This window comes from Thalassophryne amazonica, chromosome 2 (genome assembly GCF_902500255.1).
Source record: "Thalassophryne amazonica chromosome 2, fThaAma1.1, whole genome shotgun sequence".
Lineage (NCBI taxonomy): Eukaryota > Metazoa > Chordata > Actinopteri > Batrachoidiformes > Batrachoididae > Thalassophryne > Thalassophryne amazonica.
In genome coordinates, this window is record NC_047104.1 from 84,903,480 (window position 1) to 84,931,184 (window position 27,705).

The 27,705-nt window shown below is 40.0% G+C and overlaps 1 protein-coding gene across 1 annotated transcript in view; it reads left to right on the forward strand.

Annotated features, from left to right (window-relative positions):
• Positions 1-27,705, forward strand: part of LOC117503844 (CUB and sushi domain-containing protein 1-like) — a 2,069,078-nt gene that overhangs the window by 1,772,191 nt on the left and 269,182 nt on the right. The window contains exons 47-49 of the mRNA XM_034163109.1: positions 6,531-6,611; positions 9,790-9,903; positions 11,893-12,009. Of these exons, the coding sequence (XP_034019000.1) occupies positions 6,531-6,611; positions 9,790-9,903; positions 11,893-12,009 (312 nt within the window). The remainder of the gene's footprint in view (positions 1-6,530; positions 6,612-9,789; positions 9,904-11,892; positions 12,010-27,705) is intronic.

Here is a 27,705-nt window from a genome sequence, read left to right on the forward strand (position 1 = left end):
AAGGCATTAGAATCTTCTTCTTTGGATAAGAAAAAGATATTTGTACAGTAAAGTGCCTGTGTTCTTCCCACCCTGGGGCTGCAGGGTGGGCTGGTCCTCTCCCAATGTTGGACACTTTTATGACACTTAATCCAGTACATCTGGATGCTGACAACTCTGGGTTTATTGATTTGTTATTGTGTAGGAAGAGCTCAGCTGATCTGGAATATCTCTGTCTTTGACGGGTGGATGTTAAAATGTCCGATAATTCACTTTGAATTGAGTTTAACCCATTCTGGTTTCACAAGAACATTTGAAGTATAACCATATTGTTGAAGACTTGATTACTCTTGTGAGATGGTGGGGGTTCCCACAGGAATTCCACAGGAATCCTTCCTGTGGAGTGGTAACCTCAGGTCAAGTGATAACAGTCATTTCAGCTCAAGACATTCGGTCGTTGGAATTTTTAGAAACACAGGTCTTTGGAAAAGGGGAACATTAATGTAGTCTTGATATATATATATATATATATATATATATATATATATATATATATATATATATATATATATATATATATATATATATATATATAGTAGTGTTCAGAATAATAGTAGTGCTATGTGACTAAAAAGATTAATCCAGGTTTTGCGTATATTTCTTATTGTTACATGGGAAACAAGGTACCAGTAGATTCAGTAGATTCTCACAAATCCAACAAGACCAAGCATTCATGATATGCACAGTCTTAAGGCTATGAAATTGGGCTATTAGTAAAAAAAATTAGAAAAGGGGGTGTTCACAATAATAGTAGTGTGACATTCAGTCAGTGAGTTCGTCAGTTTTGTGGAACAAACAGGTGTGAATCAGGTGTCCCCTATTTAAGGATGAAGCCAGCACCTGTTGAACAAGCTTTTCTCTTTGAAAGCCTGAGGAAAATGGGACGTTCAAGACATTGTTCAGAAGAACAGCGTAGTTTGATTAAAAAGTTGATTGGAGAGGGGAAAACCTATATGCAGGTGCAAAAAATTATAGGCTGTTCATCTGCAATGATCTCCAATGCTTTAAAATGGACAAAAAAAAAACCAGAGACGCGTGGAAGAAAACAGAAAACAACCATCAAAATGGATAGAAGAATAACCAGAATGGCAAAGGCTCACCCATTGATCAGCTCCATGATGATCAAACACAGTCTGGAGTTACCTGTAAGTGCTGTGACAATTAGAAGACCCCTGTGTGAAGCTAATTTATTTGCAAGAATCCCCTGCAAAGTCCCTCTGTTAAATCAAAGACATGTGCAGAAGAGGTTACAATTTGCCAAAGAACACATCAACTGGCCTAAAGAGAAATGGAGGAATATTTTGTGGACTGATGAGAGTAAAATTGTTCTTTTTGGGTCCAAGGGCCGCAGACAGTTTGTGAGACGACCCCAAACTCTGAATTCAAGCCACAATTCACAGTGAAAACAGTGAAGCATGGTGGTGCAAGCATCATGATATGGGCATGTTTCTCCTACTATGGTGTTGGGCCTATATATCGCATACCAGGTATCATGGATGAAATTTTCATCTTAGGTGCATGTCCACTGTGAGAGACATAATCTAAAAAAAAATCCAGAAATCACAATGTATGATTTTTTTTAATAATTTATTTGCATGTTACTGCTGCAAATAAGTATTTCACCACCTGTGAAAATCAGTGTTAATAGTTGGTACAGTAGCCTTTGTTTGCAATTACAGAGGTCAAACCTTTCCTGTAGTTTTACACCAGGTTTGCACGCACTGCAGCAGGGATTTTGGCCCATTCCTCCACACAGATCTTCTCTAGATCAGCCAGGTTACTGGGCTGTCACTGAGAAACACGGAGTTTGAGCTCCCTCCAAAGATTTTCTATTGGGTTTAGGTTTGGAGACTGGCTAGGCCACTCCAGAACCTTGATATGCTTCTTACGGAGCTACTTCTTGCTTATCCTGGCTGTGTGCTTTGGGTCATTGTCATGTTGGAAGACCCATCCACGACCCATCTTCAATGCTCTTACTGAGGGAAGGAGGTTGTTCCCCAAAATCTCGCAATACATGGCCCCGGTCATCCTCTCCGTAATACAGTGCAGTCGTCCTGTCCCATGTGCATGATGCTTCCACCCCATGCTTCACAGTAAGGACGGTGTTTTTGGGATGGTACTCAGCATTCTTCTTCCTCCAAACACGGCAAGTGGAATTAAGACCAGAAAGTTCTATTTTGGTCTCACCTGACCACCGAAAACTGTCTGAATTTCTCGAATGGTGTCCACTTGGATGTGCCTTACAGTTCCTGAAAAAATTTTGATCAAGCAAAGCGCCAATCTCTCAGGAAGAAGTCAGACAAAGGAATTCCGACGAGGGGGGTGGACCAGTGCTCACTCAAAGCCTGCCCACAGGCGAATGACGCAACCGACAGGCTTAAAAAAACTCACGCATGCGCACGAGGATTCAAGCTTGTCTGACGCAATCACACATGATTCAAATCCATAAAGTTTTGAAAAAAATACAAAGGTCAGTTTCTGTTCTAATAGACCTCGTATATATATCAGCCAGTCTGCTGTGTTTAAGGCTAATCCTATCAGGTCAGTACTTGGTTTGTACTTGGATGGGAGACAGGTCAGTACTTGGTTTGTACTTGGATGGGAGACCTCTTTGGAACACCATTGGCTGTGTGTATTTCTCTTGCTAAAACTGGAGTTGCATCAGGAAGGTTTACGGTTGAAACTTGTGCTAAATACCATTGCGGATCTTGCTGTATCCGCTGTGGTGACCCCAAACAAAATGGTAGCAGCCGAAAGGACAACAACAACAAATATATATATATAAAACAATTGATGGAGTGGTAGAGAGAAGTATTTTCTAAAAACGAGGATGTGAAATTTTGGCTTTTGTTGCCCTGAAGGAAAATGGAAGACTCAAGCCCAGATTTCTTATCTTATATTCCGTTTCTTAATGATTGATGTAAATTAAGCCAAGACATATGAACAGTAGACATAATTAGTGATCTGGACATGTTTTTGTATCATCCCCCTGACCTGTCTCAAGAAAACAGGCTATAAAATTGATGATGAAAACAATCATTCTCGTTGGATTACACTGTTAATTATGGGCTCTGCAAATGAAGGGACTATGCCATTATTAATAAATCGAAAATGTGATTTTTTGTTAAACCCCATGAATTCAAGCTAAAAGTCTGCTCATTAAATTCCATTGTGGTGGTGTGCAAAGGCAAAATAAAAATTGTATCATTTGCCAATCACTTGTGTTTCTGGCAGTAAATAAATTCTGCTTTGAATGGGACCAAATACATTTACACACAATGTTGTTTTAACAATGAAGAATTAATTATGGGATTGTTCATCTTTAACCTTAACTAGTAAAAAGAAATATCTTATGAGAATCCATCTTTAGTGTCCACAAAAGCAACATCTGCACAAGTGATAGTGGAAACAGCTTTGTTGCCCCACAACACATCCATCACGCCTATACACTCAGGTGTTTAGAAAAGTAAAGTTTAATTTTTTAAAATCCTGTACGAGGGACTTGCTGTCACCATGGGGGAACACTGCTTTCACCATCGAGTCATGTTGCTTCTTTAGTATTTATTGTCTTTGAGGAATTTGATCATGGAGTGGGACCAGCCCTGAGAACAGGTGATATCAGCAGCAACCGAGGCACAAAAGAGGCAAAGGGACATCCCAAGGCTTGTTTTTTGTTTTCTGTCTTTGATGCGTGCTCCCAATGTGAATGCCAGTGTGCCTTACTCTCGCCTGTCTTCACTTTACTTTGTCTCCTCGTCTCAACGGCATCCAGAATTCTGTTGCAACCATCCCCACTGCTCATTTTCTTGCCCTCTTCCTCTTACTCTTGGTTCCAGATCTCTCTTTGCTGCATCACTCACTCTTTCACTCCCCCATCTCCCACCTGTCTATACATATACCACTGATGAATGGAAACAGACATAAAAGCATTTTTTTTTTCTGATGCGAAATACTTTAACCCTTTGAGTATTTATCAGTATTTTTATTGCAGCTTCAGTTACAGTAAAATGTTGTTTTCCCAATCGGTATTTATTTAATTAATTTGTTTTCTTAGTGGTGCTTAATGTTATATTATTTTTTCCTTTATTTTCTATTTTAAATTCAAGCTGTACAGTGCATCCAAAAAATATGACCCTCAGTTGGAATAAGCGGGTATAGACAATGGATGGATCCACGCTAGCTTGTCTGGCAGAACAGGGTTATCATTTTGTGAGCTTGTTCACAATTATTTATTTTGGTTTTATCTTTAACTACACTAAAGTTTAGCTTTTTTCAGATTTGTAAACTTTATGCGTCTAAAAAGTTCATCTAATGATATTTCAGGATTTTGCTTTGTTGTTGTTGTTAACCACAAGAAACATATTTTAAATGATGCAACCCTGGACCCTGTTTCTTCACATCTCCTTCTGAGGGGAAATGTCCATAATAATGCTTGTAGTATGTCTCTTCTTTTAATGAGAACTTTGGGCTGTTGATGAAATGCTGCCTTAAGGTCACAATATATTATTTGCTGTGTGTTTGATGTTTGTAAGATGGGCCCAGTGACTCTCTATGTATGAAAAAGACAGATCGCCCACATTTTAACTACTTTTTTTTTTTTTTACAATGAAGCTCTCAAAGTAGCTCCTCAGTGTGCTGGCAGACAAACAGAAAGTGTCTTGTTTTCACATGAATTTATTTAGTAAGATTTTGATGTGAAGCAAGAACATTGTTCACTCGTTCCTTTTTTTCTAATTCACCAACTGATTGAATTACTGCAGATGAAAACAGAAACAATACATGGCTGTGTTGTAGCAATAAACCATCTCAACAAATTCCTCTCATTAGTATAAATTTAAAGGACATATTGCACTCCAATAAACACTAGCTTTAAAAAAAAAATATACAAACTAGATTATGAATCATTATTTCCAACTCGTTAACATGTGCGAGTCTTGATGTTGCTGATAAAAATAATATTAGCCATACAGTGTCTGCAAAATGCACACAAATTCAGAGCTAATTTCAGTCATAAAACTGACCTAAGGTGCCTGCAGCTACAGTCCAGTTTAGGACTTACACCAGGACACACAGTCAATCTGGACTGTTTTGTGTGTGTGTGTGTGTGTGTGTGTGTGTGTGTGTGTGTGTGTGTGTGTGTGTGTGTGTGTGTGTGTGTGTGTGTGTGTGTGTGTGTGTGTGTGTGTGTGTCCAAATGTAATATGGCTTTTATATGGTTTTAATATGGCTTTAACTTGGCTTTCAAATCAAGTTCTTGTATTTTACGATCAACAAATGTCCGTCTCCACCTCTTTATAACCTGCTGTGTATTCACAAAAAAAAAAAAACTGAACAAAACAACAACATTGCTTACATCACAATAAGACTGAATAATGATTATATGCTGTTAAGTCTGATTTCACTTCTGCTGTGTTCTTTCCACACAAAAGCAGCTCCTTGCGCCAGCCTTCTTCTCCAGATGTGCTGTGGGGCTCGTGGTAGCACTTAGCTTAGCTACCGGTTTAGCTCAGCTTGGCCAGTAACACAAATCCTGAAGCTGGTGCACATCATGGCACCAGTTCCTATTAAAAGTATTACCGTTGCCTTACTGTTGGACTCCGTGATCACAGTAGCAGCTTGCTCAACAAGACTGGCCGGTGTCGCTGCACATAACAGCTTAGCTTAGCATGGCACAATGCGATGCCATGGACCACATACATGGCCCATTTCATGCTTTTGGGAGAGGAAAGACACTGTGTTATGAATTTTCTCCTGGCCTCACAAAAGGAAAGGATAAAATCTGTGGTTAGATCCATCATGTTTTAAAGATTATTCTCACACTGTGTTGGGCTTCACTTCTGCTGTTTGTATGACACGCACAAAAAAACCCTCTCACTTTCCTCCTCAGAATAAGAAAGAATAACATTGAGAAAAAACTTTATTAATTCCAAAGGAAATTGTTTCGCCATAGTGCCTAAACAGCAAACACTCTTTTTTGTTTTTTTTTACAGTCAGAACAAAATATTATCTTTGGAAAATCTGTCCACTTATTAAGCAACATTAATCATGTGACGACATCCCTACTAAATACATTTTCCCCCTATTTTAATGTGTTCACCATCAAAGGCTACAAAAAACACTGATTTCACACTGTAAAAAATTAGATCTCCCCCCCATTCATTTCAGAGGAGGGACCCGAGATAGTGTCACCAAAATTCATTTTCCTCACAGCTTAAGGTTTCTCAGTGTTTGTCAGAGGCAGGTGAAATCAAGCTAATTTCCCCATGTTTATGACTTAATTTCTCTTGGGATATAGCACCAAAATGAAACAAAATACAATATTTTGATAATTCTTTAGTTATTTGTTCATAATAATCAGCTCATTTGACATTTTATTGACTAGTGACACCCACTTTAAGAATACAATCATTGTGTTGACGTTATTATATTTTTTTTGCTCAATGTGAGAAAATTTGAGGTGACTAATTCAGATTGTTTACATCTCTTTCCAGCTTACCGTCTGAAGAAATGCCCTCCTCCCCTTGTTGTGGAGAATGCAGACATGATCTATGAAGATGAAGATTTCCAGATAGGTAATCATCCTTTGTGAAATGTGATCACATAATGCACCTAAAATTAAGAATATTAATTTACTACTAAATTTGGAGATGAAATCTAGCTGTTTGGCTATGCAATTTGCCTTGCTTATTTAACCATTGCATTGTGTTTCCTCACTTGGGACACAAACTTACAATTTCCTTAACAGGAGGCAGGCACTCTAGCCACGAGGTTAAACCCCATGGGCTGTAGTGTCTGGTTGTCTGGCTTTTACTGACTTCAACTGTACAGTGACTCCTGCTGGCCCTGTCACACTCACACACACCCAAAATTTCACTATCATCTGGCTCACAGTACCTATTTGGCATACTTTGCATCATCCTCACTCTTGGCACAAACTCACAACCTCCGGGACATGAGGCATGCACTCTAACCAAGAGGCTAAAACCCTTGGGCTAGCATCTATCACGAGAGCATCATTTGGCACTGGGGAGTGAGGTTTTACTGTGTTCAACTGCACAGTGACTCCCGCTGGCCACATCACACTGAGAGGGAGCAATGCGATGCCATCATGTCTTTCAGTGCCCACATGGCCTGTTGCAGAGGTCAGTCAGTCTCTCTTTCCCACTTCTTTCATACTGTGGTACAAGAGGGACGGTTCCTCATATTAAAGTATAGGCATGTGCTCTGCTCTGCTCTCTATATAAAGTCAAATGGTGGGTGGGTGTGTGTATGTATGCATTTCCCCTTGCACAAACCACACCCACACAAACACCACCTCTGCACACACCTCTCATAAAAAATATTTAGCAAACATAAGTTCCTAATGTGTACTAGATGCAAGTATAGATCTTTGAGACAGCATCGGGGCATAATTACTTTTCAAATCCCCATGGATTTGTGTTAGGGTAGTGTCTCACTGGGCTACGACAGCCTGCAGATGGAAGGGAGTTTGTGCAGTTTCATGTTACGTTTGCCATCTCCTCACCAGAATAACAGGGCAACATCTGCGTGTTACTTGATTTTTGAACAGACCAAAAATTTGAGCAACAGATTTCTTTGTCAGACAGTCAGATACGCGTCTTGTACCCCTCTCCATGTAGTCTCCATGACTCGAGCAACATAGACAACTTGAAATGGGTTGAAACACACTTTTCCTTTTATATGATCGGACAGGAAGAGCACTTCTGGAGTAAGCTGAGTGAGTCCAGCAGCGTTCAACCACCTAGCTATGCAGCCGGGTCAGTGTCCACCTGCTGTGCACGCACGTCAGCGGGCTGGACCCATCCTCTCTTTCCACGAAGGAGCTGCACAAATTTATTTGTTTAAATATTCATTTATTTAATTACTTTTCTGAGTGGAAATAAATTTAACGCTGCCAGGCCAGCGATGACCCCAGTGCACAGCATGGACAGCATGCTGGACGTCACTAGTGTAGGGGATGAGGACAATGCCAGTGCTCCAGCTTCATTTTTGTCTTTTATTTTTTTAAGAACCACATTGGAAAGAACTTTAAGGCTCAGATCCTTCAGGCATGCCAGCGCTCTGGATTCATTCCTTTATTTTATTTTTATCGGAGTGCTTCCAAAGGGTCACGGTGCCCATGCATCCTGTCCTGTCACAGAGGAGCCACGCCATGGTGGCTTAATGGTTAGCACTGTTGCCTCACAGCAAGATGGCCATCTTTGGAAAATTAGTATTATTCATTATTTATTTTATTATTATTTTCAGTGCTTTTTCTGCCTAATCTTAGGGGAGTTTTTACAACTTCTTTCAAACCATGTAATCATCCATATTCATCCTGAGCACCGTGTGCGCAAATGCATGATCATTTCAGCCACGCCAGTGATGCTTAACATTCAGGAGAGTGTCGTGTGGCATGTAAATCGTTGCACCTGCAAAGGCCACACTAGTACCGCTTGACTTTTGCAGGTGTGCCTCACAGTATGGCAGTGGCTGTTGTGCAGTATGTGTGCAGAGTGCTCGAAATTTGTGGCTGTATTTACACCACCACTCCGGAGGGTATTCTGCAAACAGTCGGCAGCCATGCGTGCACGTGTCACAAGGACCAATTCAGTGAGATTCCACATGAAAAAGTTGTCACCTTTTCGCCTATTTTCACTTGATTTTGTGCCTACACCTCCTCTCCACTAGCTGTAGCCCAGTGAGATACTAGCCTTAGTCGAGCTGTCCAGTGTAAAGTTTGATGACCTTTGAAATCTACAAAACCTGTAAATCCCCAGATATTACCATAGTCTTCTGCCCCTATTCAGACACAGAACTTCCTCACTTCTTGCAAAGTGTGTTATTCCTCTGCAGAAAATTAACATTTTGAAATGTCAACTTCTTATTATTCCCAATATGATGGTGGTCATTTTTAAGTGAGATGTAAATTTCAGGGTAGATTTATTTAACCTTTTAAAAGTACATGATTGTATTTGCTTGATTTCAGGATGAAGGAAATTTTCCTGTTTGCATACTGAAAAATAATTATGTCTGTCATTTGCAGTGACATCACTTTTATAGAGTTGCTGTACAATACTACAACAGAACACTAAATATAACAGTAAAGTGAGGATTTGTTTGTTTGACCTCAGATTATTACTGCTTGCATTACACCACAGTGGTGTCATCTAATTCAAAGCATCCAAAGAATGGAGTCATATTCCCTGTGACAGTGTCTGGACCAGAGGGAACTAGTTAGGTGTAATCGTACATATAAATTTCACAAACTGTCAGAATTGCTAAGCACAGGTACTGTGGTTTGTGCATTCCCAAACCCTGGCAGCGTGGATTTCCACAGAGACGGCACAGACTCGGTCAGCTTAATGGCCAATTATAAAATCTTTAAACAAGATTGAGGAAAAGATGTTCTTTTTGTTTGCTCTGTTGCACAGTTTTAAACTTAAAGTGGATAGTGGTAGTATGGTGAGGACATGCACACAGCATCCCACGGGGGGAATGTTTGAAGCATGCATTAAATCTCACTGACAGGTGGTAAATCTCCATCCTGTTAAAGCTGACAAGGCTGTCAAACTTAAAGTCTCAATGTGGAGCACACAGCCATCTTATTTACCATTTTTCAGCCACTCTCTACTTATTACACAAACATTTCACATAAGGCTATCTCAACAATTTGTCTTGTACAATAATCAAGATTGAACTTGTTAAATGTGTGATGATGACTTTATAAGGTTTCATACTGCTTTCTAGGTGATGTTGTAAAGTATCGCTGTTTACCTGGATACACATTGGTTGGGAAAGTGGAGCTTATGTGCAAACTCAACTCCCATTTGCTCTTTGAAGGTCCACCCCCAACCTGTCAAGGTAAGGCAGTATCCAACACTTGACTCTGAAACCATTTTTATTTCACATATGAGCTTAAAATTAAGTTCACTCTGTGCAGTTTAGGGGTTGAATAACTTCAGACGTTTTAAAGTCAAAACTATTTAAATGAACACATATGCATATATTGAAAGGAAACTAGAAATAACACCAGCAACAATGTATGCTACAGCTTGCAATTAACTGTGAAAGAAGAAGAAAGACTGAAATGTCATTAGAAGACCAAATAAATTATGTCCAGGCAAACATTCTAATGTTTATGATGGTTTTGTTCCTTGAAATTTAGTCCTCTTCCAACTTGGTAAAAATTGTAAATGGACTGCATTCAAGCGCTTTACATTAAGGCCTCACATTCACCCATTCACATTCACAAACCAATGTCAGCGTGCTGCCATGCAAGTTCCTCACACAACATACTGGGAGCAACTTGATGAGCAGTCATTCATAAATGTTTGATTTCCAGACATCTGGAAATCCATCACTGAACCCACACCTTTATTTGTTCCTCTCGCATTTTGAGGTGGCAGTGTAAGCCGGTGGTGTGTGGAGCAAAGATTGATCATGGTATGATCACTAGCTACGTATATACAATGTGAGCATTCTGTCTGTGAGATCACATTTGAATCAGATACGCAACAAATCCAATTTGACTGCCAGTCTGAATAGAACTTTAGACTCTTGTGCATGGGGGGGCAGAATCACACGATCAGTGACTAGTTGACATTAAGCTTAGAGCATCAACTCAATGTTGACTGGTTGACTGATTGACTAGTCTGTTCAGTTAGGGGCTGCAGCAAGCCAAGAGCTTGGCTGCAGCTACTTTTACAGTGAAGACAATCAAATCTGAGTTAAATAATTGGAAAACAGTACCTTAAATGTGCTGTATTAAATAACAATCTGTTCAGTAACACTTGATAACACTGCAGTAAAAATTGTGTTATTTGTGGCTAAGTACACATGTATATTGTAGCTTTTTGCCACTTTGTTGCAGCCTGATCTGCTTATTAAACGGGAGGGAGAATGACCCAATAATGAGGTGGTGACATAGAGAAAGTTAGGATATTGCTGAATTAAGATTTAGTTAAAGGGAAAGATAAAGGTGGAGGTGAGATAAAAGTGATTCAGAACTAGCAAATGATTTATAAACGTATTTAGAGAAATTTCTGTAAAGGCAAATTCCTTTCAACTGCACACAGTTACTAATCAACTTACCAGCAATGACTAATACAACACAGGTCCATGCAGTGTTAAGGTTTTCATCATGAAAACTAGCTGAAAATAAGTTTTACATGAGTTTGCTTTGAAGCAATATTATGTATATCTATTTTAACTTCATCGTAGGCATAGTTGGCCAATAAATCATAATGTATTGCTTATTTGTCGTAATTCGTTTAGGATCATCCATTTATTGGCACTATTGTAAAGTTCATTTGGAATAACTGAGATATGTAAGGAACAACTTGTGCACCATTTTATATATCACGTCAGTCCTGGCTACATATAGCTGTGCATTAAAGATATACTTAGTTTTCACCTTCAAGTGGACTGAACAGTGTGCTTTCCATTATAGATGTGGGTAAAAGTGAAGCTCTTTTGTAAGAGAGTGAGCCATCACGTTGCCTTTTTTTGCATGAAATTGCATCATACTGGATCAATATTGAAAAAAAAATAGTTGTGTCTTCCTTGTACCTGAGGCTACTAAATGGGCATTTTAAAGGAAAATGTATTCATACATGTTTTTAAATTTTACAGATAGTCTTTGTGCTCAATTATGATTGATATTTTTGCATCTGGAGCAACAATTTCAAAATCTAAATTCCACTTAGATAACTGATGGATGACCAGGAGAAAGAACCCACATCTTTAACGATCAATGATGATTTGCTCCTACAAGTGTTTTTTTTAATTTTTTTTTATGCAGTTTTACAGAGTTTTGTTATTCTAACTGGTGTATGTCTATGACCCTTCTAGCTCACTGTCCAGCCAATGAGGAGCGGTCTTCATCATCAGGAGTAATCCTTAGCCCTGGCTATCCTAGTAACTACCCCAACAGCCAGACCTGCTCATGGCTGCTACGTATGCTTCCAGGTATAGTGTACATTGTTAGGACATGGGTACAATAGTTGTATCCCAAGTGGTAATGGATTACCAATGAGTAATGCCTTTGACACTCTTTGAGAAAATACAGTAGTATTAACAATGCATGAGCAGTGTGTTGCAGTACTGCTACTACTAATCCAAGAGCATCATGCAGGCATTATCATATGTATCATTTCCATGATTTCACACCACATGAGATCTCACAGAATTTCTACCAAAATTCAAATGGTGGCCCAGATTCCACAAAACACATAGAATACAGTTACTAATATATTGGGGGGCGGTGTCCAAAGGTGTAAAATATGGAAAGTTCTTGTATAAGTAGAGGCTGATTGATGGCTGCTGAATGCAGAATTAGAAGATTTTTTTTTTGTGTTTAAAATAAAAGTTGTGGAACATTAATTATCACGTGGTGTTGTTGGGTTCTATCATAGTCGCTCAGTGTTGGAACGCCACTCTGCAAATGTCTTCTACCTGTTGCCAGTAAGACTTTACTCTTGTACTTGCAGCCATGACCAGATTGTTAGTCTTGTGGTAAGAGGGTTATTCCTTTAATGGCGATGTTTGGGTGGACAAGATATAACACCTACAGCCTGTAACCCGAGGGAATGGTCTAACTACACTGTAGACTTGATCATCACACCCAGAGTAATTTATTCATGCATCGTTCTTTCATATTTATTTTTTCATAAGTCGGATGCACTTACAGCTACTCTGTGTAGGGTTTAAGGCTGTTTATCGGCAGAAATGGAGTATAGCATTCCTAACCATCTTTTATTAGTGTATACTTGCCTGCAACTGTGAATCATTGTATTCTTTAACTCAGAATGAGCCTTTCAAATGTACAAAGGAGAGTGCATCCTCATGGAAGCCACCATGTTGCACCACCATGTTGGTCCAGTAGTCTAAAAGGGACATAACTTGCTCCATCTTACACATTGTGCAGTGCAGTTGGGATACTGAAGTGGTTGCTCCACTATCCACTGTCTTCTGGTTACTAGTGCAGGATAACGTGTTTAAGCATGTTAATTTGTATTAAACTGATGCATATACAGATTGTATATCACAAGAAAAGACAATAGAACAAGAATCCCCTTCCCTAAAGAACGGAAAATATGAACAGACAGCATAATACAATCTGTAACCTTATGACTAGATGGCACGAAATCCAACACACTTTAGCTTTACAGAGACATGCAAGCTGAGCCAATTTCCATCTCTTGCCCAAAATCCACATCTCTATATATCAAATCAAATCAATTTTATTTATATAGTGCCAAATCACAACAAACAGTTGCCCCAATGCACTTTATATTGTAAGGCAAAAGCCATACAATAATTACAGAAAAACCCCAATGGTCAAAACGACCCCCTTTGAGCAAGCACTTGGCAACAGTGGGAAGGAAAAACTCCCTTTTAACAGGAAGAAACCTCCAGCAGAACCAGGCTCAGGGAGGGGCAGTCTTCTGCTGGGACTGGTTGGGGCTGAGGGGAGAGAATCAGGAAAAAGACATGCTGTGGAAGAGAGCAGAGATCAATCACTAATGATTAAATGCAGAGTGGTGCATACAGAGCAAAAAGAGAAAGAAACACTCAGTGCATCATGGGAACCCCCCAGCAGTCTAAGTGTATAGCAGCATAACTAAAGGATGGTTCAGGGTCACCTCATCCAGCCCTAACTATACGCTTTAGCAAAAAGGAAAGTTTTAAGCCTAATCTTAAAAGTAGAGAGGGTGTCTGTCTCCCTGATCCGAATTGGGAGCTGGTTCCACAGGAGAGGAGCCTGAAAGCTGAAGGCTCTGCCTCCCATTCTACTCTTAAAAACCCTAGGAACTACATGTAAGCCTGCAGTCTGAGAGCGAAGCGCTCTATTTGGGTGATATGGTACTATGAGGTCCCTAAGATAAGATGGGACCTGATTATTCAAAACCTTATAAGTAAGAAGAAGAATTTTAAATTCTATTCTAGAATTAACAGGAAGCCAATGAAGAGAGGCCAATATGGGTGAAATATGCTCTCTCCTTCTAGTCCCAGTCAGTACTCTAGCTGCAGCATTTTGAATTAACTGAAGGCTTTTCAGGGAATTTTTAGGACAACCTGATAATAATGAATTACAGTAGTCCAGCCTAGAGGAAATAAATGCATGAATTAGTTTTTCAGCATCACTCTGAGACAAGACCTTTCTAATTTTAGAGATATTGTGCAAATGCAAAAAAGCAGTCCTACATATTTGCTTAATATGCACATTGAAGGACATATCCTGGTCAAAAATGACTCCAAGATTTCTCACAGTATTACTAGAGGTCAGGGTAATGCCATCCAGAGTAAGGATCTGGTTAGACACCATGTTTCTATGATTTGTGGGGCCAAGTACAATAACTTCAGTTTTATCTGAATTTAAAAGCAGGAAATTAGAGGTCATCCATGTCTTTATGTCTGTAAGACATTCCTGCAGTTTAACTAATTGGCGTGTGTCCTCTGGCTTCATGGACAGATAAAGCTGGGTATCATCTGCGTAACAATGAAAATTTAAGCAATGCCGTCTAATAATACTGCCTAAGGGAAGCATGTATAAAGTGAATAAAATTGGTCCTAACACAGAACCTTGTGGAACTCCATAATTAACCTTAGTCTGTGAAGAAGATTCCCCATTTACATGAACAAATTGTAATCTATTAGATAAATATGATTCAAACCACCGCAGCGCAGTGCCTTTAATACCTATGGCATGCTCTAATCTCTGTAATAAAATTTTATGGTCAACAGTATCAAAAGCAGCACTGATGTCTAACAGGACAAGCACAGAGATGAGTCCACTGTCTGAGGCCATAAGAAGATCATTTGTAACCTTCACTAATGCTGTTTCTGTACTATGATGAATTCTAAAACCTCACTGAAACTCTTCAAATAGACCATTCCTCTGCAGATGATCAGGTAGCTGTTTTACAACTACCCTTTCAAGAATTTTTGAGAGAAAAGGAAGGTTGGAGATTGGCCTATAATTAGCTAAGATAGCTGGGTCAAGTGATGGCTTTTTAAGTAATGGTTTAATTACTGCCACCTTAAAAGCTTGTGGTACATAGCCAACTAATAAAGATAGATTGATCATATTTAAGATCGAAGCATTAATTAATGGTAGGGCTTCCTTGAGCAGCCTGGTAGGAATGGGGTCTAATAGACATGTTGATGGTTTGGAGGAAGTAACTAATGAAAATAACTCAGAACAATCGGAGAGAAAGAGTCTAACCAAATACCAGCATTACTGAAAGCAGCCAAAGATAATGATATGTCTTTGGGATGGTTATGAGTAATTTTTTCTCTAATAGTTAAAATTTTATTAGCAAAGAAAGTCATGAAGTCATTACTAGTTAAAGTTAAAGGAATACTCGGCTCAATAGAGCTCTGACTCTTTGTCAGCCTGGCTACAGTGCTGAAAAGAAACCTGGGGTTGTTCTTATTTTCTTCAATTAGTGATGAGTAGTAAGATGTCCTAGCTTTACTGAGGGCTTTTTTTTATAGAGCAACAGACTCTTTTTCCAGGCTAAGTGAAGATCTTCTAAATTAGTGAGACGCCATTTCCTCTCCAACTTATGGGTTATCTGCTTTAAGCTGCGAGTTTGTGAGTTATACCACGGAGTCAGGCACTTCTGATTTAAGGCTCTCTTTTTCAGAGGAGCAACAGCATCCAAAGTTGTGCTCAGTGCGGATGTAAAACTATTGACAAGATAATCTATCTCACTCACAGAGTTTAGGTAGCTACTCTGCAATGTGTTGGTATATGGCATTGGAGAACATAACAAAGAAAGAATCATATCCTTAAACCTAGTTACAGCGCTTTCTGAAAGACTTCTACTGTAATGAAACTTATTCCCCACTGCTGCTTAGTCCATTAAAGTAAATGTAAATGTTATTAAGAAATGATCAGACAGAAGGGGGTTTTCAGGGAATACTGTTAAGTCTTCAATTTCCATACCATAAGTCAGAACAAGATCTAAAGTATGGTTAAAGTGGTGGGTGGACTCATTTACATTTTGAGCGAAGCCAATTGAGTCTAGTAATAGATTAAATGCAGTGTTGAGGCTGTCATTCTCAGCATCTGTGTGGATGTTAAAATCGCCCACTATAATTATCTTATCTGAGCTAAGCACTAAGTCAGACAAAAGGTCTGAAAATTCACAGAGAAACTCTCAGTAACGACCAGGTGGAAGACATATGTACACAATTATTCTTATGGAGGAATCAAGACTTTTGTCATCAAGACCATTGTTGCATATGAAGTGACAGCAGAACAGGGATCACATTTTTCAAATTATTTGTTGCAATTCACAATTTTTTAATAGTTTTGAAAATTGAGCTAACTGTGATTCTGACTTTTGATGCACTTTTGAAGCCTGAACTAATTAATTCAACAAATGACTCACATTTTTGAGATAGTTGTAGTTTGTTATCAGAGCAGTAAGGCGTGTATAAAATTTTCTTCTCCACTGTTAGTGTTTTGTTTTATGCAGTATTTTTTTTTACTGTTTGGAAAATAGCAGCAATTTCACATTTTAATTTCAAATTTTCACATTTTTTGTGGTATCTGGGTGATTCTTGTTACTAGCCACAATTTGTCATTGAATTTCTAGGTTGTATATGGATTTACCAGCGAGATGTAGGTGGCAGATTTAAGCATGCAATGTGTTCTAAAAGTGCTTTATTAAATGTGAAGACATGTATACTGTAAGCATGACTGACATAAAGAAAACGTTGTGTCTACTCCTTAAAAAATGCAAACAGATAGTGTTTAAGGTTTCCAGCTTTTACTTTAATAAGTGGTACTTGGAGTACATCCTGTCCCATCTAGATGCTGCGGTAGACTGATGCCCGAAATTGAACATGTTATCTGTTCCTCCATGGAAGCACACTGAAATGTTGGCTGTTAGATATAATAGGCTGAGCCAAGGTATTACAGTGTGGAGGGGTAATAGTGGAACTGTATCAGGATAATCCTCAACAGACACACAACCTATTAGATACAAAATACAAATCACTATCTTCTCCCTATGAGGTCAGTTTCAACTGCTGGATGCCGGTGAAATATGGACAAGTCCCCTGAGTAGCACACAAATATCACAGCAACAGCCATGTAGGAACATGTATTCCATGACACACCACATGATGTTAATATGATCTTTCCTCCTTTCCCTGCCACTGAAATGTGCTTCCTAAATGACACAAGAATGCACCGACACTCAACCATGCAGACATGAACACAAGTTTCATTGTTTAGCCAGTCTCCCACTGCAGATTTCTGACAAATGACTGGCTACATTTGAGGTGCAAAAACCCAAATTGGGACTTAAAATGGGGTGTAATCGATGTTAATAGGTGATATAATAAGCATGTTAAAAAAATTGTGATGTGGGGACACATTGTGATCCAAAAGAGTGAATTGTTAGATGTAATTCATGCAAATATGTGGTAGTATTAAACAAAGGTTAGAACATGTGAGCAAAACCAGCACTGATGTAGCACAAGTGTGGAGCCAAAAGGGCGAACTGTGGCTGAAGTAGTTGTGAGTGAAAGACTGTAAGAAGCTGGAGCATCGCCTTATCGGTTGCTTCTTCTCGCTCCACTGTCAAATACTGGACTGGAGCAGACCACACACCCCAACACATCTTCCTTTATTTTTACATATGGCTTCATTATTACTTTGTGTCTCTTAAAAAAATAATTTCTGCTTGAATGTGGATTTAGCTGCTCAGTTATTTTTTGTGCTGGCCTACAGTTTAAACTAAAATGATTAAAATACGCTGCAGATTGTGTTATATTTTGGAGCAAATGATGGGTTATTTCATTGCAGTAGGATGAAAATGTGTGACATCCAGCAGTCAGAGTGAGTGTGTGTGTGTGTGTGTGTGTGTGTGTACATTCAGAGACTCACCGTTTGCTGACCTCTTTAAATCTTTTCTGGAAATATATATATATATATATAAAATCCCATCAAATCATGCTGCACTCTTCAGCAAAAGACAGCTTTCATACGAGGTCTATTAGAAAAGTATCCGACCTTATTATTTTTTTCAAAAACCATATGGATTTGAATCACGTGTGATTACATCAGACATGCTTGAACCCTCATGGGCAAGCGAGAGTTTTTTCACGCCTGTCGGTTACGTCATTCGCCTGTGGGCAGTCTTTGAGTGAGGAGTGGCCCACCCTCTCGTCGATTTTTTCATTGTTTAGGAATGGCTCAGAGACTGCTGCTTTGTTTGATCAAACTTTTTTCAAAACTGTAAGGCACAACTGAGTGGACACCATTCGATAAATTCAGCTGGTTTTCGGTAAAAATTTTAACGGCTGATGAGAGATTTTGGTCTGGTAGTGTCGCTGTAAGGACGGCCCACGGCGCCTGACGGTGATCTGCATTTCGAGGCGGCAGCGTCTCGCCATTTCAAGTTGAAAACTTCCACATTTCAGGCTCTGTTGACCCAGTAAGTCGTCAGAGAACAGAGAACTTTCAGAAGAAGTCGGTATGAGGAGTTTATTCGGACATTCCATTGTTAACGGACATTTTATAATGAAAGAACGTGCGGGCAGAGTCGCATGTCGGGCCGGACCCGACCGCGGGGAGTCGCGACAGGAAAAACACCTCCGTTGGAAACCTTAACCCTAACGCAAGTTGGAACATGCCCAAGCTGTTAAACAATTTCTCAGTTACTCACTTGTTGAAAGCCATCAAAAGCCGCCTGAATTTTACAAATGGTTTTCAACACAGAGGTGTTTTTCCTGTCGTGGCGCACGGCGAATTGGCGTGCACGTCTTTCATTAAAAAATGTCCTTAAACAGTGGAATGTCCGCATAAAGTCCTCATGCCGGCCTCTTCTGAATCTTCTCTGTTCTCTCACGACGTCCTGGGTGAATTAAGCCTTAAATTAGGATGTTTTCAGGTCGAAACAGGCCGATGACGGCGCCTGGAAGCGCTGCATGACCTCCCGCTCCGTGGGAAGTCCTTACACCGACAGAAACACCCCATAATCTCTCATCAGCCGTTAAACTTTTCACCGAAAACAAGCTTAATTTCTTGAATAGTGTCCACTCGGATATTCCTCACAGGTCCAGAAAAATTTTTGATAAAGCAACGCACGCCGTCTCGAGCAGCATGTGAAACAAAGGAATTCAGCCGAGAGGGCGGGACCACATCTCACTCAAGGCCTGCCCACAGGGAAATGACGTCACCGACACGTGTGAAAAAACTCACGCATGCGCATGAGGGTTCAAGCATGATTGATGTAATCGCACGTCATTCAAATCCATATAGTTAAAAAAAAAATAAAAGGGTCGGTTTATTATCTAATAGACCTCGTATATTAACAGATACAGTTTGTCATTGTGGAAATATCTTGTAATCATGGAGTTAACCCACAGACTGGATGGCTTACTATTGTGTGCGTGTACCAAAGCTCTGGTGTCATGGGCTACATTCAAAGTCATTTGTTTGTAGTATAATTATATGAGACACAACTTTTCAACTGATATAGACTCCTTTCTGTTCCTGGAATGGTTACTTATGATGCATCGCACAACATCATTGTGTGGGGCAACCCGCTGCAGACTAGAGTGCCTTAATTGATAAAGTGGGGACATGACAAGTTGGAAAAAAAACAAAAAAAACAGTCACGTGACTCATGGTGCCATGTTGGGTTCAAAATACCGTTTGTTGTTAATCTGGCTGCATCAAAATCCAGCTATTTTATTTATTCACTGAAAATGACGGGTTGTTGTGCATTTGGATGCACAAATAGACGCAGCAAGGATTTCAAGATGTACAGATTCCTTTCAGATCTGAACAAAAGAAACATTTGGGAAAATAAAGTCAGCCGTGTGGGATGGAAGCCGATTTCATCGTCAAAGCTTTGCAAGGTCGGTAAATTTATTGTTCAGTCCCATGTACAGTAAAACTCATCTAAACTGTCATTGTATAAACCAGATATTCGCAGTCACTGGACAAAAAAAAGTTGGATTCGGATGGATTTTTCGCTCACATCCCATCCGATCGCAATGTATTTCCATTAAAACCCCTTGCATGTGGGACTGGAGTCATTTCTGTGATTAAAAGCCTGACCGTTTTTTTTCACACCGTGCTCAGACTCGGAGCCGTAGCCTGACGTGCATCTGTTAAATCAGACACACAAGGCTGTGATTTGACACTTTTCTGCTTTCACTACTTCGTCTCCCATCATATTATAATTGTTTTTGCAGTGTGCGCGCTGATTACAAATGGATCAGAAAAGTCTGCAACTTTACAGTACGAAGTCAGAAAAAGAGGAAATTGCACAGCTTACCTGTGATGATTGATTGTAGAAAGAAAGAAAAGCTTATTGAGGGTCAAATCAGTCCAGAATAAAGCATAATCCAGAGATGGAGAACTTTAAAACTGTCACACATCATTGCATGACACAGAGTTACAGAGCTGCGGAAGCATAAATCAGGCTTTAAATTAATTAAATAAATCATCATAAATCATAAAAAAGTGATAGCTTAACTATTTTTATATTTATTTTGCACCTGTACCTGGATGTGTTGCTGTATGTGGTTAAATGATTTTAAAAAAATGTTGAAAACATAAAAGGTCCATTCAGTAGTTCTCTCAATTAAGGCACTCTACTGCAGACAAAAGCCCAAGCAGGGACATTTAAAATGTTTTGTAAAACTGTGTTAAATGCCTCCACTTTGATGACTGCACACACTACAGTGATTCTTTGGAAGAAGCAACCGGACCCGGCTCCACGAGGGGGCTTTGGGGGCGATGCCCCCTCACGTCATCAACCTCGCCCCCTCAGATGTGAGAGTTATCAAAAATAAAAAAGAAAAAAGAAAGAAAAAGAAATACTGCAAAATACAGCGCCTCACAGTTTCGCACATTTTTTTAGTCCACTTTTGCATGATTTTTTTTTTTTTAATAGCACATTGTGCTCTGCATCCTCATCAAGCAGGCCGGTGTTCTGTCGAGATGACGGGACACCTGTTGCGGCACCGCGAAGGGAGAGTACGCACATTGTGTTCTGCGTGTCTGTTTATAAGAATCTTCTCATCCAGAAGAAAAAAGAGCGCCAACAACTACCCATAAGTGTGTTCTTCACTCGGAAAAAGACACCTGCACCGAGGTGTTACTCAGTGGAAAAAGGCGCGACAGTGGCGCGGCGCCAGGACGAAGAGGCGCGATCAGAGGAACTGTGAAGTACTGGTCAGTCACTATTACTAATTTCTTATGTGTCCAACCTCGTAGGTTGATCGTTAAAGTTAAATTTGTTAGTTCTAAAAGCCATCATAATTATTTATAGGAAAACGTTCTATTTTTATTTCTCAAACAAATGTTTGAGCCTGAAAACAGGTTGGTCTTATTTTTCTACTAAGGTTTGAACTTTGAGGGTGTTTACACACGAGAGAAAAGTGAGAAAATGTTAATGCCTGTTTGAGAAAAGTGTATAAAGTGTGTAGTGAGGGGTTTTACAGCCTTAAAACGTCTATAATAATTGTAAAAAATAACGCTGACTACTTCGCGGATTTCGCCTATTGTGGGCTATTTTTAGAACGTAACTCCTGCGATAAACGAGGGACCACTGTACATCTACATGAAAGGTTTATCTTTGACCCGTTGTGTGACTGTCATGCCCAATTGCGCTGTGTTTGCGCTTGTGATGGAGGGCTGTATGTGAGGTTAATCTACTGTCTTGTATTGTTTCTCAGATCAGTTGTTGGTTTGGTTTTGTGGTATGCAGGAGATCACTTGATCGAGGGTCTGTACGTTCAAATAATAATTAAAAAAATACTGTCATCACTCTTTACTCTTACTCAGTCAGTCTCTTACAACGGTACCTGTGGAACCAGCTGGTATTTATTTTTTAGCACATTTCTAAAAGACAAGATATGACAACCTGAATGGTTGAATTCATGTTAGGCCCAAAACACACCCCTGACTAATTGAGAGACCACAACTCATTTGCACCTTATTTTGTGCTCAGATTACCTATGTGCTGTGTAAATAGCAAAATGGAGTTAGACACACCCCAGCTGCACATGTGGTAGACTTTGCACTGTCAGTTGTCAAGAGAGGGACACAAGGCTCATTTGCTTTGTTTTGGATATCAACTGTGTCTGTTTACTGTTATGTCACACTGTACACTGGCCATTTAGCCAACGTTTGGTGTTGATGAGCTAATTTGCTTAGCAGGTCAGGTTATTAGATTCAGTTTTTCCTCTGTGTTGTGTCTACTGTTGAGACAGTTATTGTTGTTGCTTGGTGGTTGGCAAGTGTCCTGCTGCACTGCCTGCTGTACCACTGCATGGTTTGGCGCCACAGTCATGTAGAGTGGAACTACAAGACTATTTGGGCTAGCTGTCAGGGGTGTTGTTCAGCTCAAATCCAAACCTTGCACAGTCTGTACACAAGTACTTCATATGTGAAGTAACTGTATATACGAGGGCTGTCCGTAAAGTATAGGTCCTTTTTATTTTTTTCAAAAACTATATGGATTTCATTCATATGTTTTTACGTCAGACATGCTTGAACCCTCGTGTGCATGCGTGAGTTTTTCCACACCTGTCGGTGACGTCATTTGCCTGTGAGCACTCCTTGTGGGAGGAGTCGTCCAGCCCCTCGTCGGAATTCCTTTGTCTGAGAAGTTGCTGAGAGACTGGCGCTTTGTTTGATCAAAATTTTTTCTAAACCTGTGAGACACATCGAAGTGGACACGGTTCGAAAAATTAAGCTGGTTTTCAGTGAAAATTTTAACAGCTGATGAGAGATTTTGAGGTGATTCTGTCGCTTTAAGGACTTTTCACGGTGCGAGACGTCGTGCAGCGCTCTCAGGCAGCGTCATCAGCCTGTTTCAAGCTTAAAACCTCCACATTTCAGGCTCTATTGATCCAGGACGTCGTGAGAGAACAGAGACGTTTCAGAAGAAGTCGGTTTCAGCATTTTATCCGGATATTCCACTGTTAAAGGAGATTTTTTTAACGGCACAGGAAAAACACCTCCGTGTTGATAACCATTTGTAAAATCCAGGCGGCTTTTGATGGCTTTCAGTGGAGTGAGTATATGAGAAATTGTTTATCAGCTGGAGATGTTCCAACTTGTCCTTAAGGCTTTCAGCAGAGGTGTTTTTCCTGTGACGGATCGTCGCGGCGGCTGCGAGCCGACGCTGCAATCCGCCCGCACGTCTTTCATTAAAAAAATCTCCTTTAACAGTGGAATATCCGGATAAAATGCTGAAACAGACTTCTTCTGAAACTTCTCTGTTCTCTCACGACGTCCTGGATCAACAGAGCCTGAAATGTGAAGGTTTTAAGCTTGAAACAGGCTGATGACGCTGCCTGAGAGCGCTGCACGATATCTCGCACCGTGAAAAGTCCTTAAAGCGACAGAATCACCTCAAAATCTCTCATCAGCTGTTAAAATTTTCACTGAAAACCAGCTTAATTTTTCGAACCATGTCCACTTCGATGTGTCTCACAGGTTTAGAAAAAATTTTGATCAAACAAAGCGCCAGTCTCTCAGCAACTTCTCAGACAAAGGAATTCCGACGAGGGGCTGGACGACTCCTCCCACAAGGAGTGCTCACAGGTGAATGACGTCACCGACAGGCGTGGAAAAACTCACGCATGCGCACGAGGGTTCAAGCATGTCTGACGTAAAAACATATGAATGAAATCCATATAGTTTTTGAAAAAAATAAAAAGGACCTATACTTTACGGACAGCCCTCGTAGAAAACAGTTAAACTGCATACAAACACAACAGCACTCTGTTGGTTTAGCCTTTTTTATTTTTCATTGACGCTGATTGTTACCTCTGCCAAAGTGGGAATGCTTTTGGTGCTGTTCCTCTTTTAATAGAATTACACATAAACTACTCAACCAGTTTTCTTGAAATTTGATGAACAGGTGCAGCATGGGCCAAGTAAGAAACCTTTTCTCCTTTGTAGCAGATCTGATCAAAGGGATTTTTTTTCCCACTTCCCTGTACATTACAAGATATGGTGAATTTTTAGATAGATATCATGCATAGATCTTTATGAAAAAAAAAAAAAAATCAGCCATAGAGTGCTAAAATCGACATTATCTCTGTATTTTGATTATCTCTGTAAATTGACCAAAATATGGAAATATGCCCTAAAAAAAACGTGAGGGGGAAAATTCCTGGATCTATCCCCTTAATCAGATCTACTGCAAAAGTTAATGGCTTTTTTGACACATACTCCACCCTTTTTCCAAGTTTCAAGGAAATCGGTTTTGTACTTTTTGCATAATCCTGCGAAAATGTATCTCTCATAGTTACAAAGATTTGTGTAAAGTGCTGATAGAGATGTGTGCTCTTGAAACACATTCTGCTTTCTACTGCCTTTTTGGAGGAATGATTGTGCACATATGCATCTGTGTTTGTACATATACAGTGCATACTTTCATTCATTTTTTCTGGACCCGCTTATTCCAATTAAAGGTCACAGGAGGCTGAAGCCTATCTCAGGAGTCATTGGGTGGTTGACAGGGTATATCCTGGACAGACTACCCACCTACAGCAAACATATAGACAGACAAACTCATTCACGCCTCCCATCAATTTAGAGCCACCAATTCACCTGCTCTGAATGTCTTTGGAAGTGAGAGGAAGCTGGAGCACCCCTGAGGGAACCCACATTAACATGGGGAGAACATACGAACTTCACACAGAAACATCCAGGTGGGAAGTAAACCTGGGGCCTTCTCACTGTCAGACAATAGTTTTAACCATGAAACTACCATGCAGCCCCGTATACCACAAGTGCATGCATACAAAAATGTATTTGCAAGACAGGTGACAAAGTTAAAACCAATCAAGTGTTTTACCAAAATGTTGTGCCACTACAGCAGACCCGGCGCCAGAAAAAAAAATTAAGGGGGCGATGAGTTTATCACAGGGGGCGGGGTCCAAAAAAAGTGCGCACCGCAGGGTACCTGCCTCTGAGCGTGCATAATGAATTGGGTGCGGTCCTAGAAAGCTCGTGTATTTAGGCTACACCGTTGTAAGAGACTGACTGAGTAAGAGTAAAGAGTGATGATAGTATTTTTTTAATTATTATTTGAACGTATAGACCCACAAAACCAAACCAACAACTGATCTGAGAAACGACATGAGACAGTAGATTAACCCCACATACAGCCCTCCATCACAAGCGCAAACACAGCGCAATTGGGCATGATAGTCACACAACGGGTCAAAGATCAACCTTTCATGTAGATATACAGTGGTCCCTCATTTATCGCGGGAGTTACGTTCTAAAAATAGCCCGCAATAGGCGAAATCCGCAAAGTAGACAGCGTTATTTTTTTGCAATTATTATAGACGTTTTAAGGCTGTAAAACCCCTCACTACACACTTTGTACACTTTTCTCAAACAGGCATTAACATTTTCTCACTTTTCTCTCGTGTGTAAACACTCTCAAAGTTCAAACCTTAGTAGAAAAATAAGACCAACCTGTTTTCAGGCCCAAACATTTGTTTGAGAAATAAAAATAGAACGTTTTCCTATAAATAATTATGATTATGATGGCTTTTAGAATTAACTAATTCAATTTTAACGATCAACCTACGAGATTGGACACATAAGAATTTATTAATAGTGACTGACCAGTATTTCACAGTTCCTCTGATCGCGCCTCTTCGTCTGCTGTCGCCCCTTTTTCCACTCACAGCTCGCTGCAGGTGTCTTTTTCTGAGTGAAGAACACAGTTATGGGTAGTTGTTGGTGCTCTTTTTTCTTCTGGGCGAAAAGATTCTTATAAACAGACATGCAGAACACAATGCGCGTACTCTCCCTTCGCGGTGCCGCAACAGGTGTCCCATCATCTCGACAGACCACCGGCCTGCTTGATGAGGACGCAGAGCACAATGCGCTGGGGAAAAAAAAAGCATGCAAAATTGGACTATCCACGAAACTGCGAGGCGCTATATTTTCCAGTATTTCTTTTTCTTTCTTTTTTCTTTTTATTTTTGATAACTCTCACATCCGAGGGGGCGATGTTGATGACGTGAGGGGGCGTCGCCCCCAAACGCCCCCTCATGGTGCCGGGTCCGCACTACAGTCTACCACAAGAGCATCATTGTGCCTTGACTTTGATTGGAGGGATAGAATGCATTCTTTCAAAAGATATTCCTTCAGTCAGTGTTTCAGAGAAAGCTCTGCTTGACACATCAGTCCAAAATATCTAAAAGGTCTTCACTTTGGTTGAGATGTGGTGACTGCAAAAGCCTGGCATATGAGTGCATTGCATTGTATTTCTTCCCTCATTGCCATAATTGGCAAAGCTTCTGGAGAAAACCTGGTCTTGTTAGGAGAGACGGCATCCATCCCACTTTGGATGGAGCAGCTCTCATTTCTAGAAATCTGGCCAATTTTCTTAAATCCTCCAAACCGTGACTATCCAGGGTTGGGACCAGGAAGCAGAGTTGTAGTCTTACACACCTCTCTGCAGCTTCTCTCCCCCTGCCATCCCCTCATTACCCCATCCCCGTAGAGACGGTGCCTGCTCCCAGACTACCAATAACCAGCAAAAATCTATTTAATCATAAAAATTCAAAAAGAAAAAATAATATAGCACCTTCAACTGCACCACAGACTAAAACAGTTAAATGTGGTCTATTAAACATTAGGTCTCTCTCTTCTAAGTCCCTGTTGGTAAATGATATAATAATTGATCAACATATTGATTTATTCTGCCTAACAGAAACCTGGTTACAGCAGGATGAATATGTTAGTTTAAATGAGTCAACACCCCCGAGTCACACTAACTGTCAGAATGCTCGTAGCACGGGCCGGGGCGGAGGATTAGCAGCAATCTTCCATTCCAGCTTATTAATTAATCAAAAACCCAGACAGAGCTTTAATTCATTTGAAAGCTTGTCTCTTAGTCTTGTCCATCCAAATTGGAAGTCCCAAAAACCAGTTTTATTTGTTATTATCTATCGTCCACCTGGTCGTTACTGTGAGTTTCTCTGTGAATTTTCAGACCTTTTGTCTGACTTAGTGCTTAGCTCAGATAAGATAATTATAGTGGGCGATTTTAACATCCACACAGATGCTGAGAATGACAGCCTCAACACTGCATTTAATCTATTATTAGACTCTATTGGCTTTGCTCAAAAAGTAAATGAGTCCACCCACCACTTTAATCATATCTTAGATCTTGTTCTGACTTATGGTATGGAAATAGAAGACTTAACAGTATTCCCTGAAAACTCCCTTCTGTCTGATCATTTCTTAATAACATTTACATTTACTCTGATGGACTACCCAGCAGTAGGGAATAAGTTTCATTACACTAGAAGTCTTTCAGAAAGCGCTGTAACTAGGTTTAAGGATATGATTCCTTCTTTATGTTCTCTAATGCCATATAACAACACAGTGCAGAGTAGCTACCTAAACTCTGTAAGGGAGATAGAGTTTTACATCCTCATTGAAGACAACTTTGGATGCTGTAGCTCCTCTGAAAAAGAGAGCTTTAAATCAGAAATGTCTGACTCTGTGGTATAACTCACAAACTCGTAGCTTAAAGCAGATAACCCGTAAGTTGGAGAGGAAATGGCGTCTCACTAATTTAGAAGATCTTCACTTAGCCTGGAAAAAGAGTCTGTTGCTCTATAAAAAAAGCCCTCCGTAAAGCT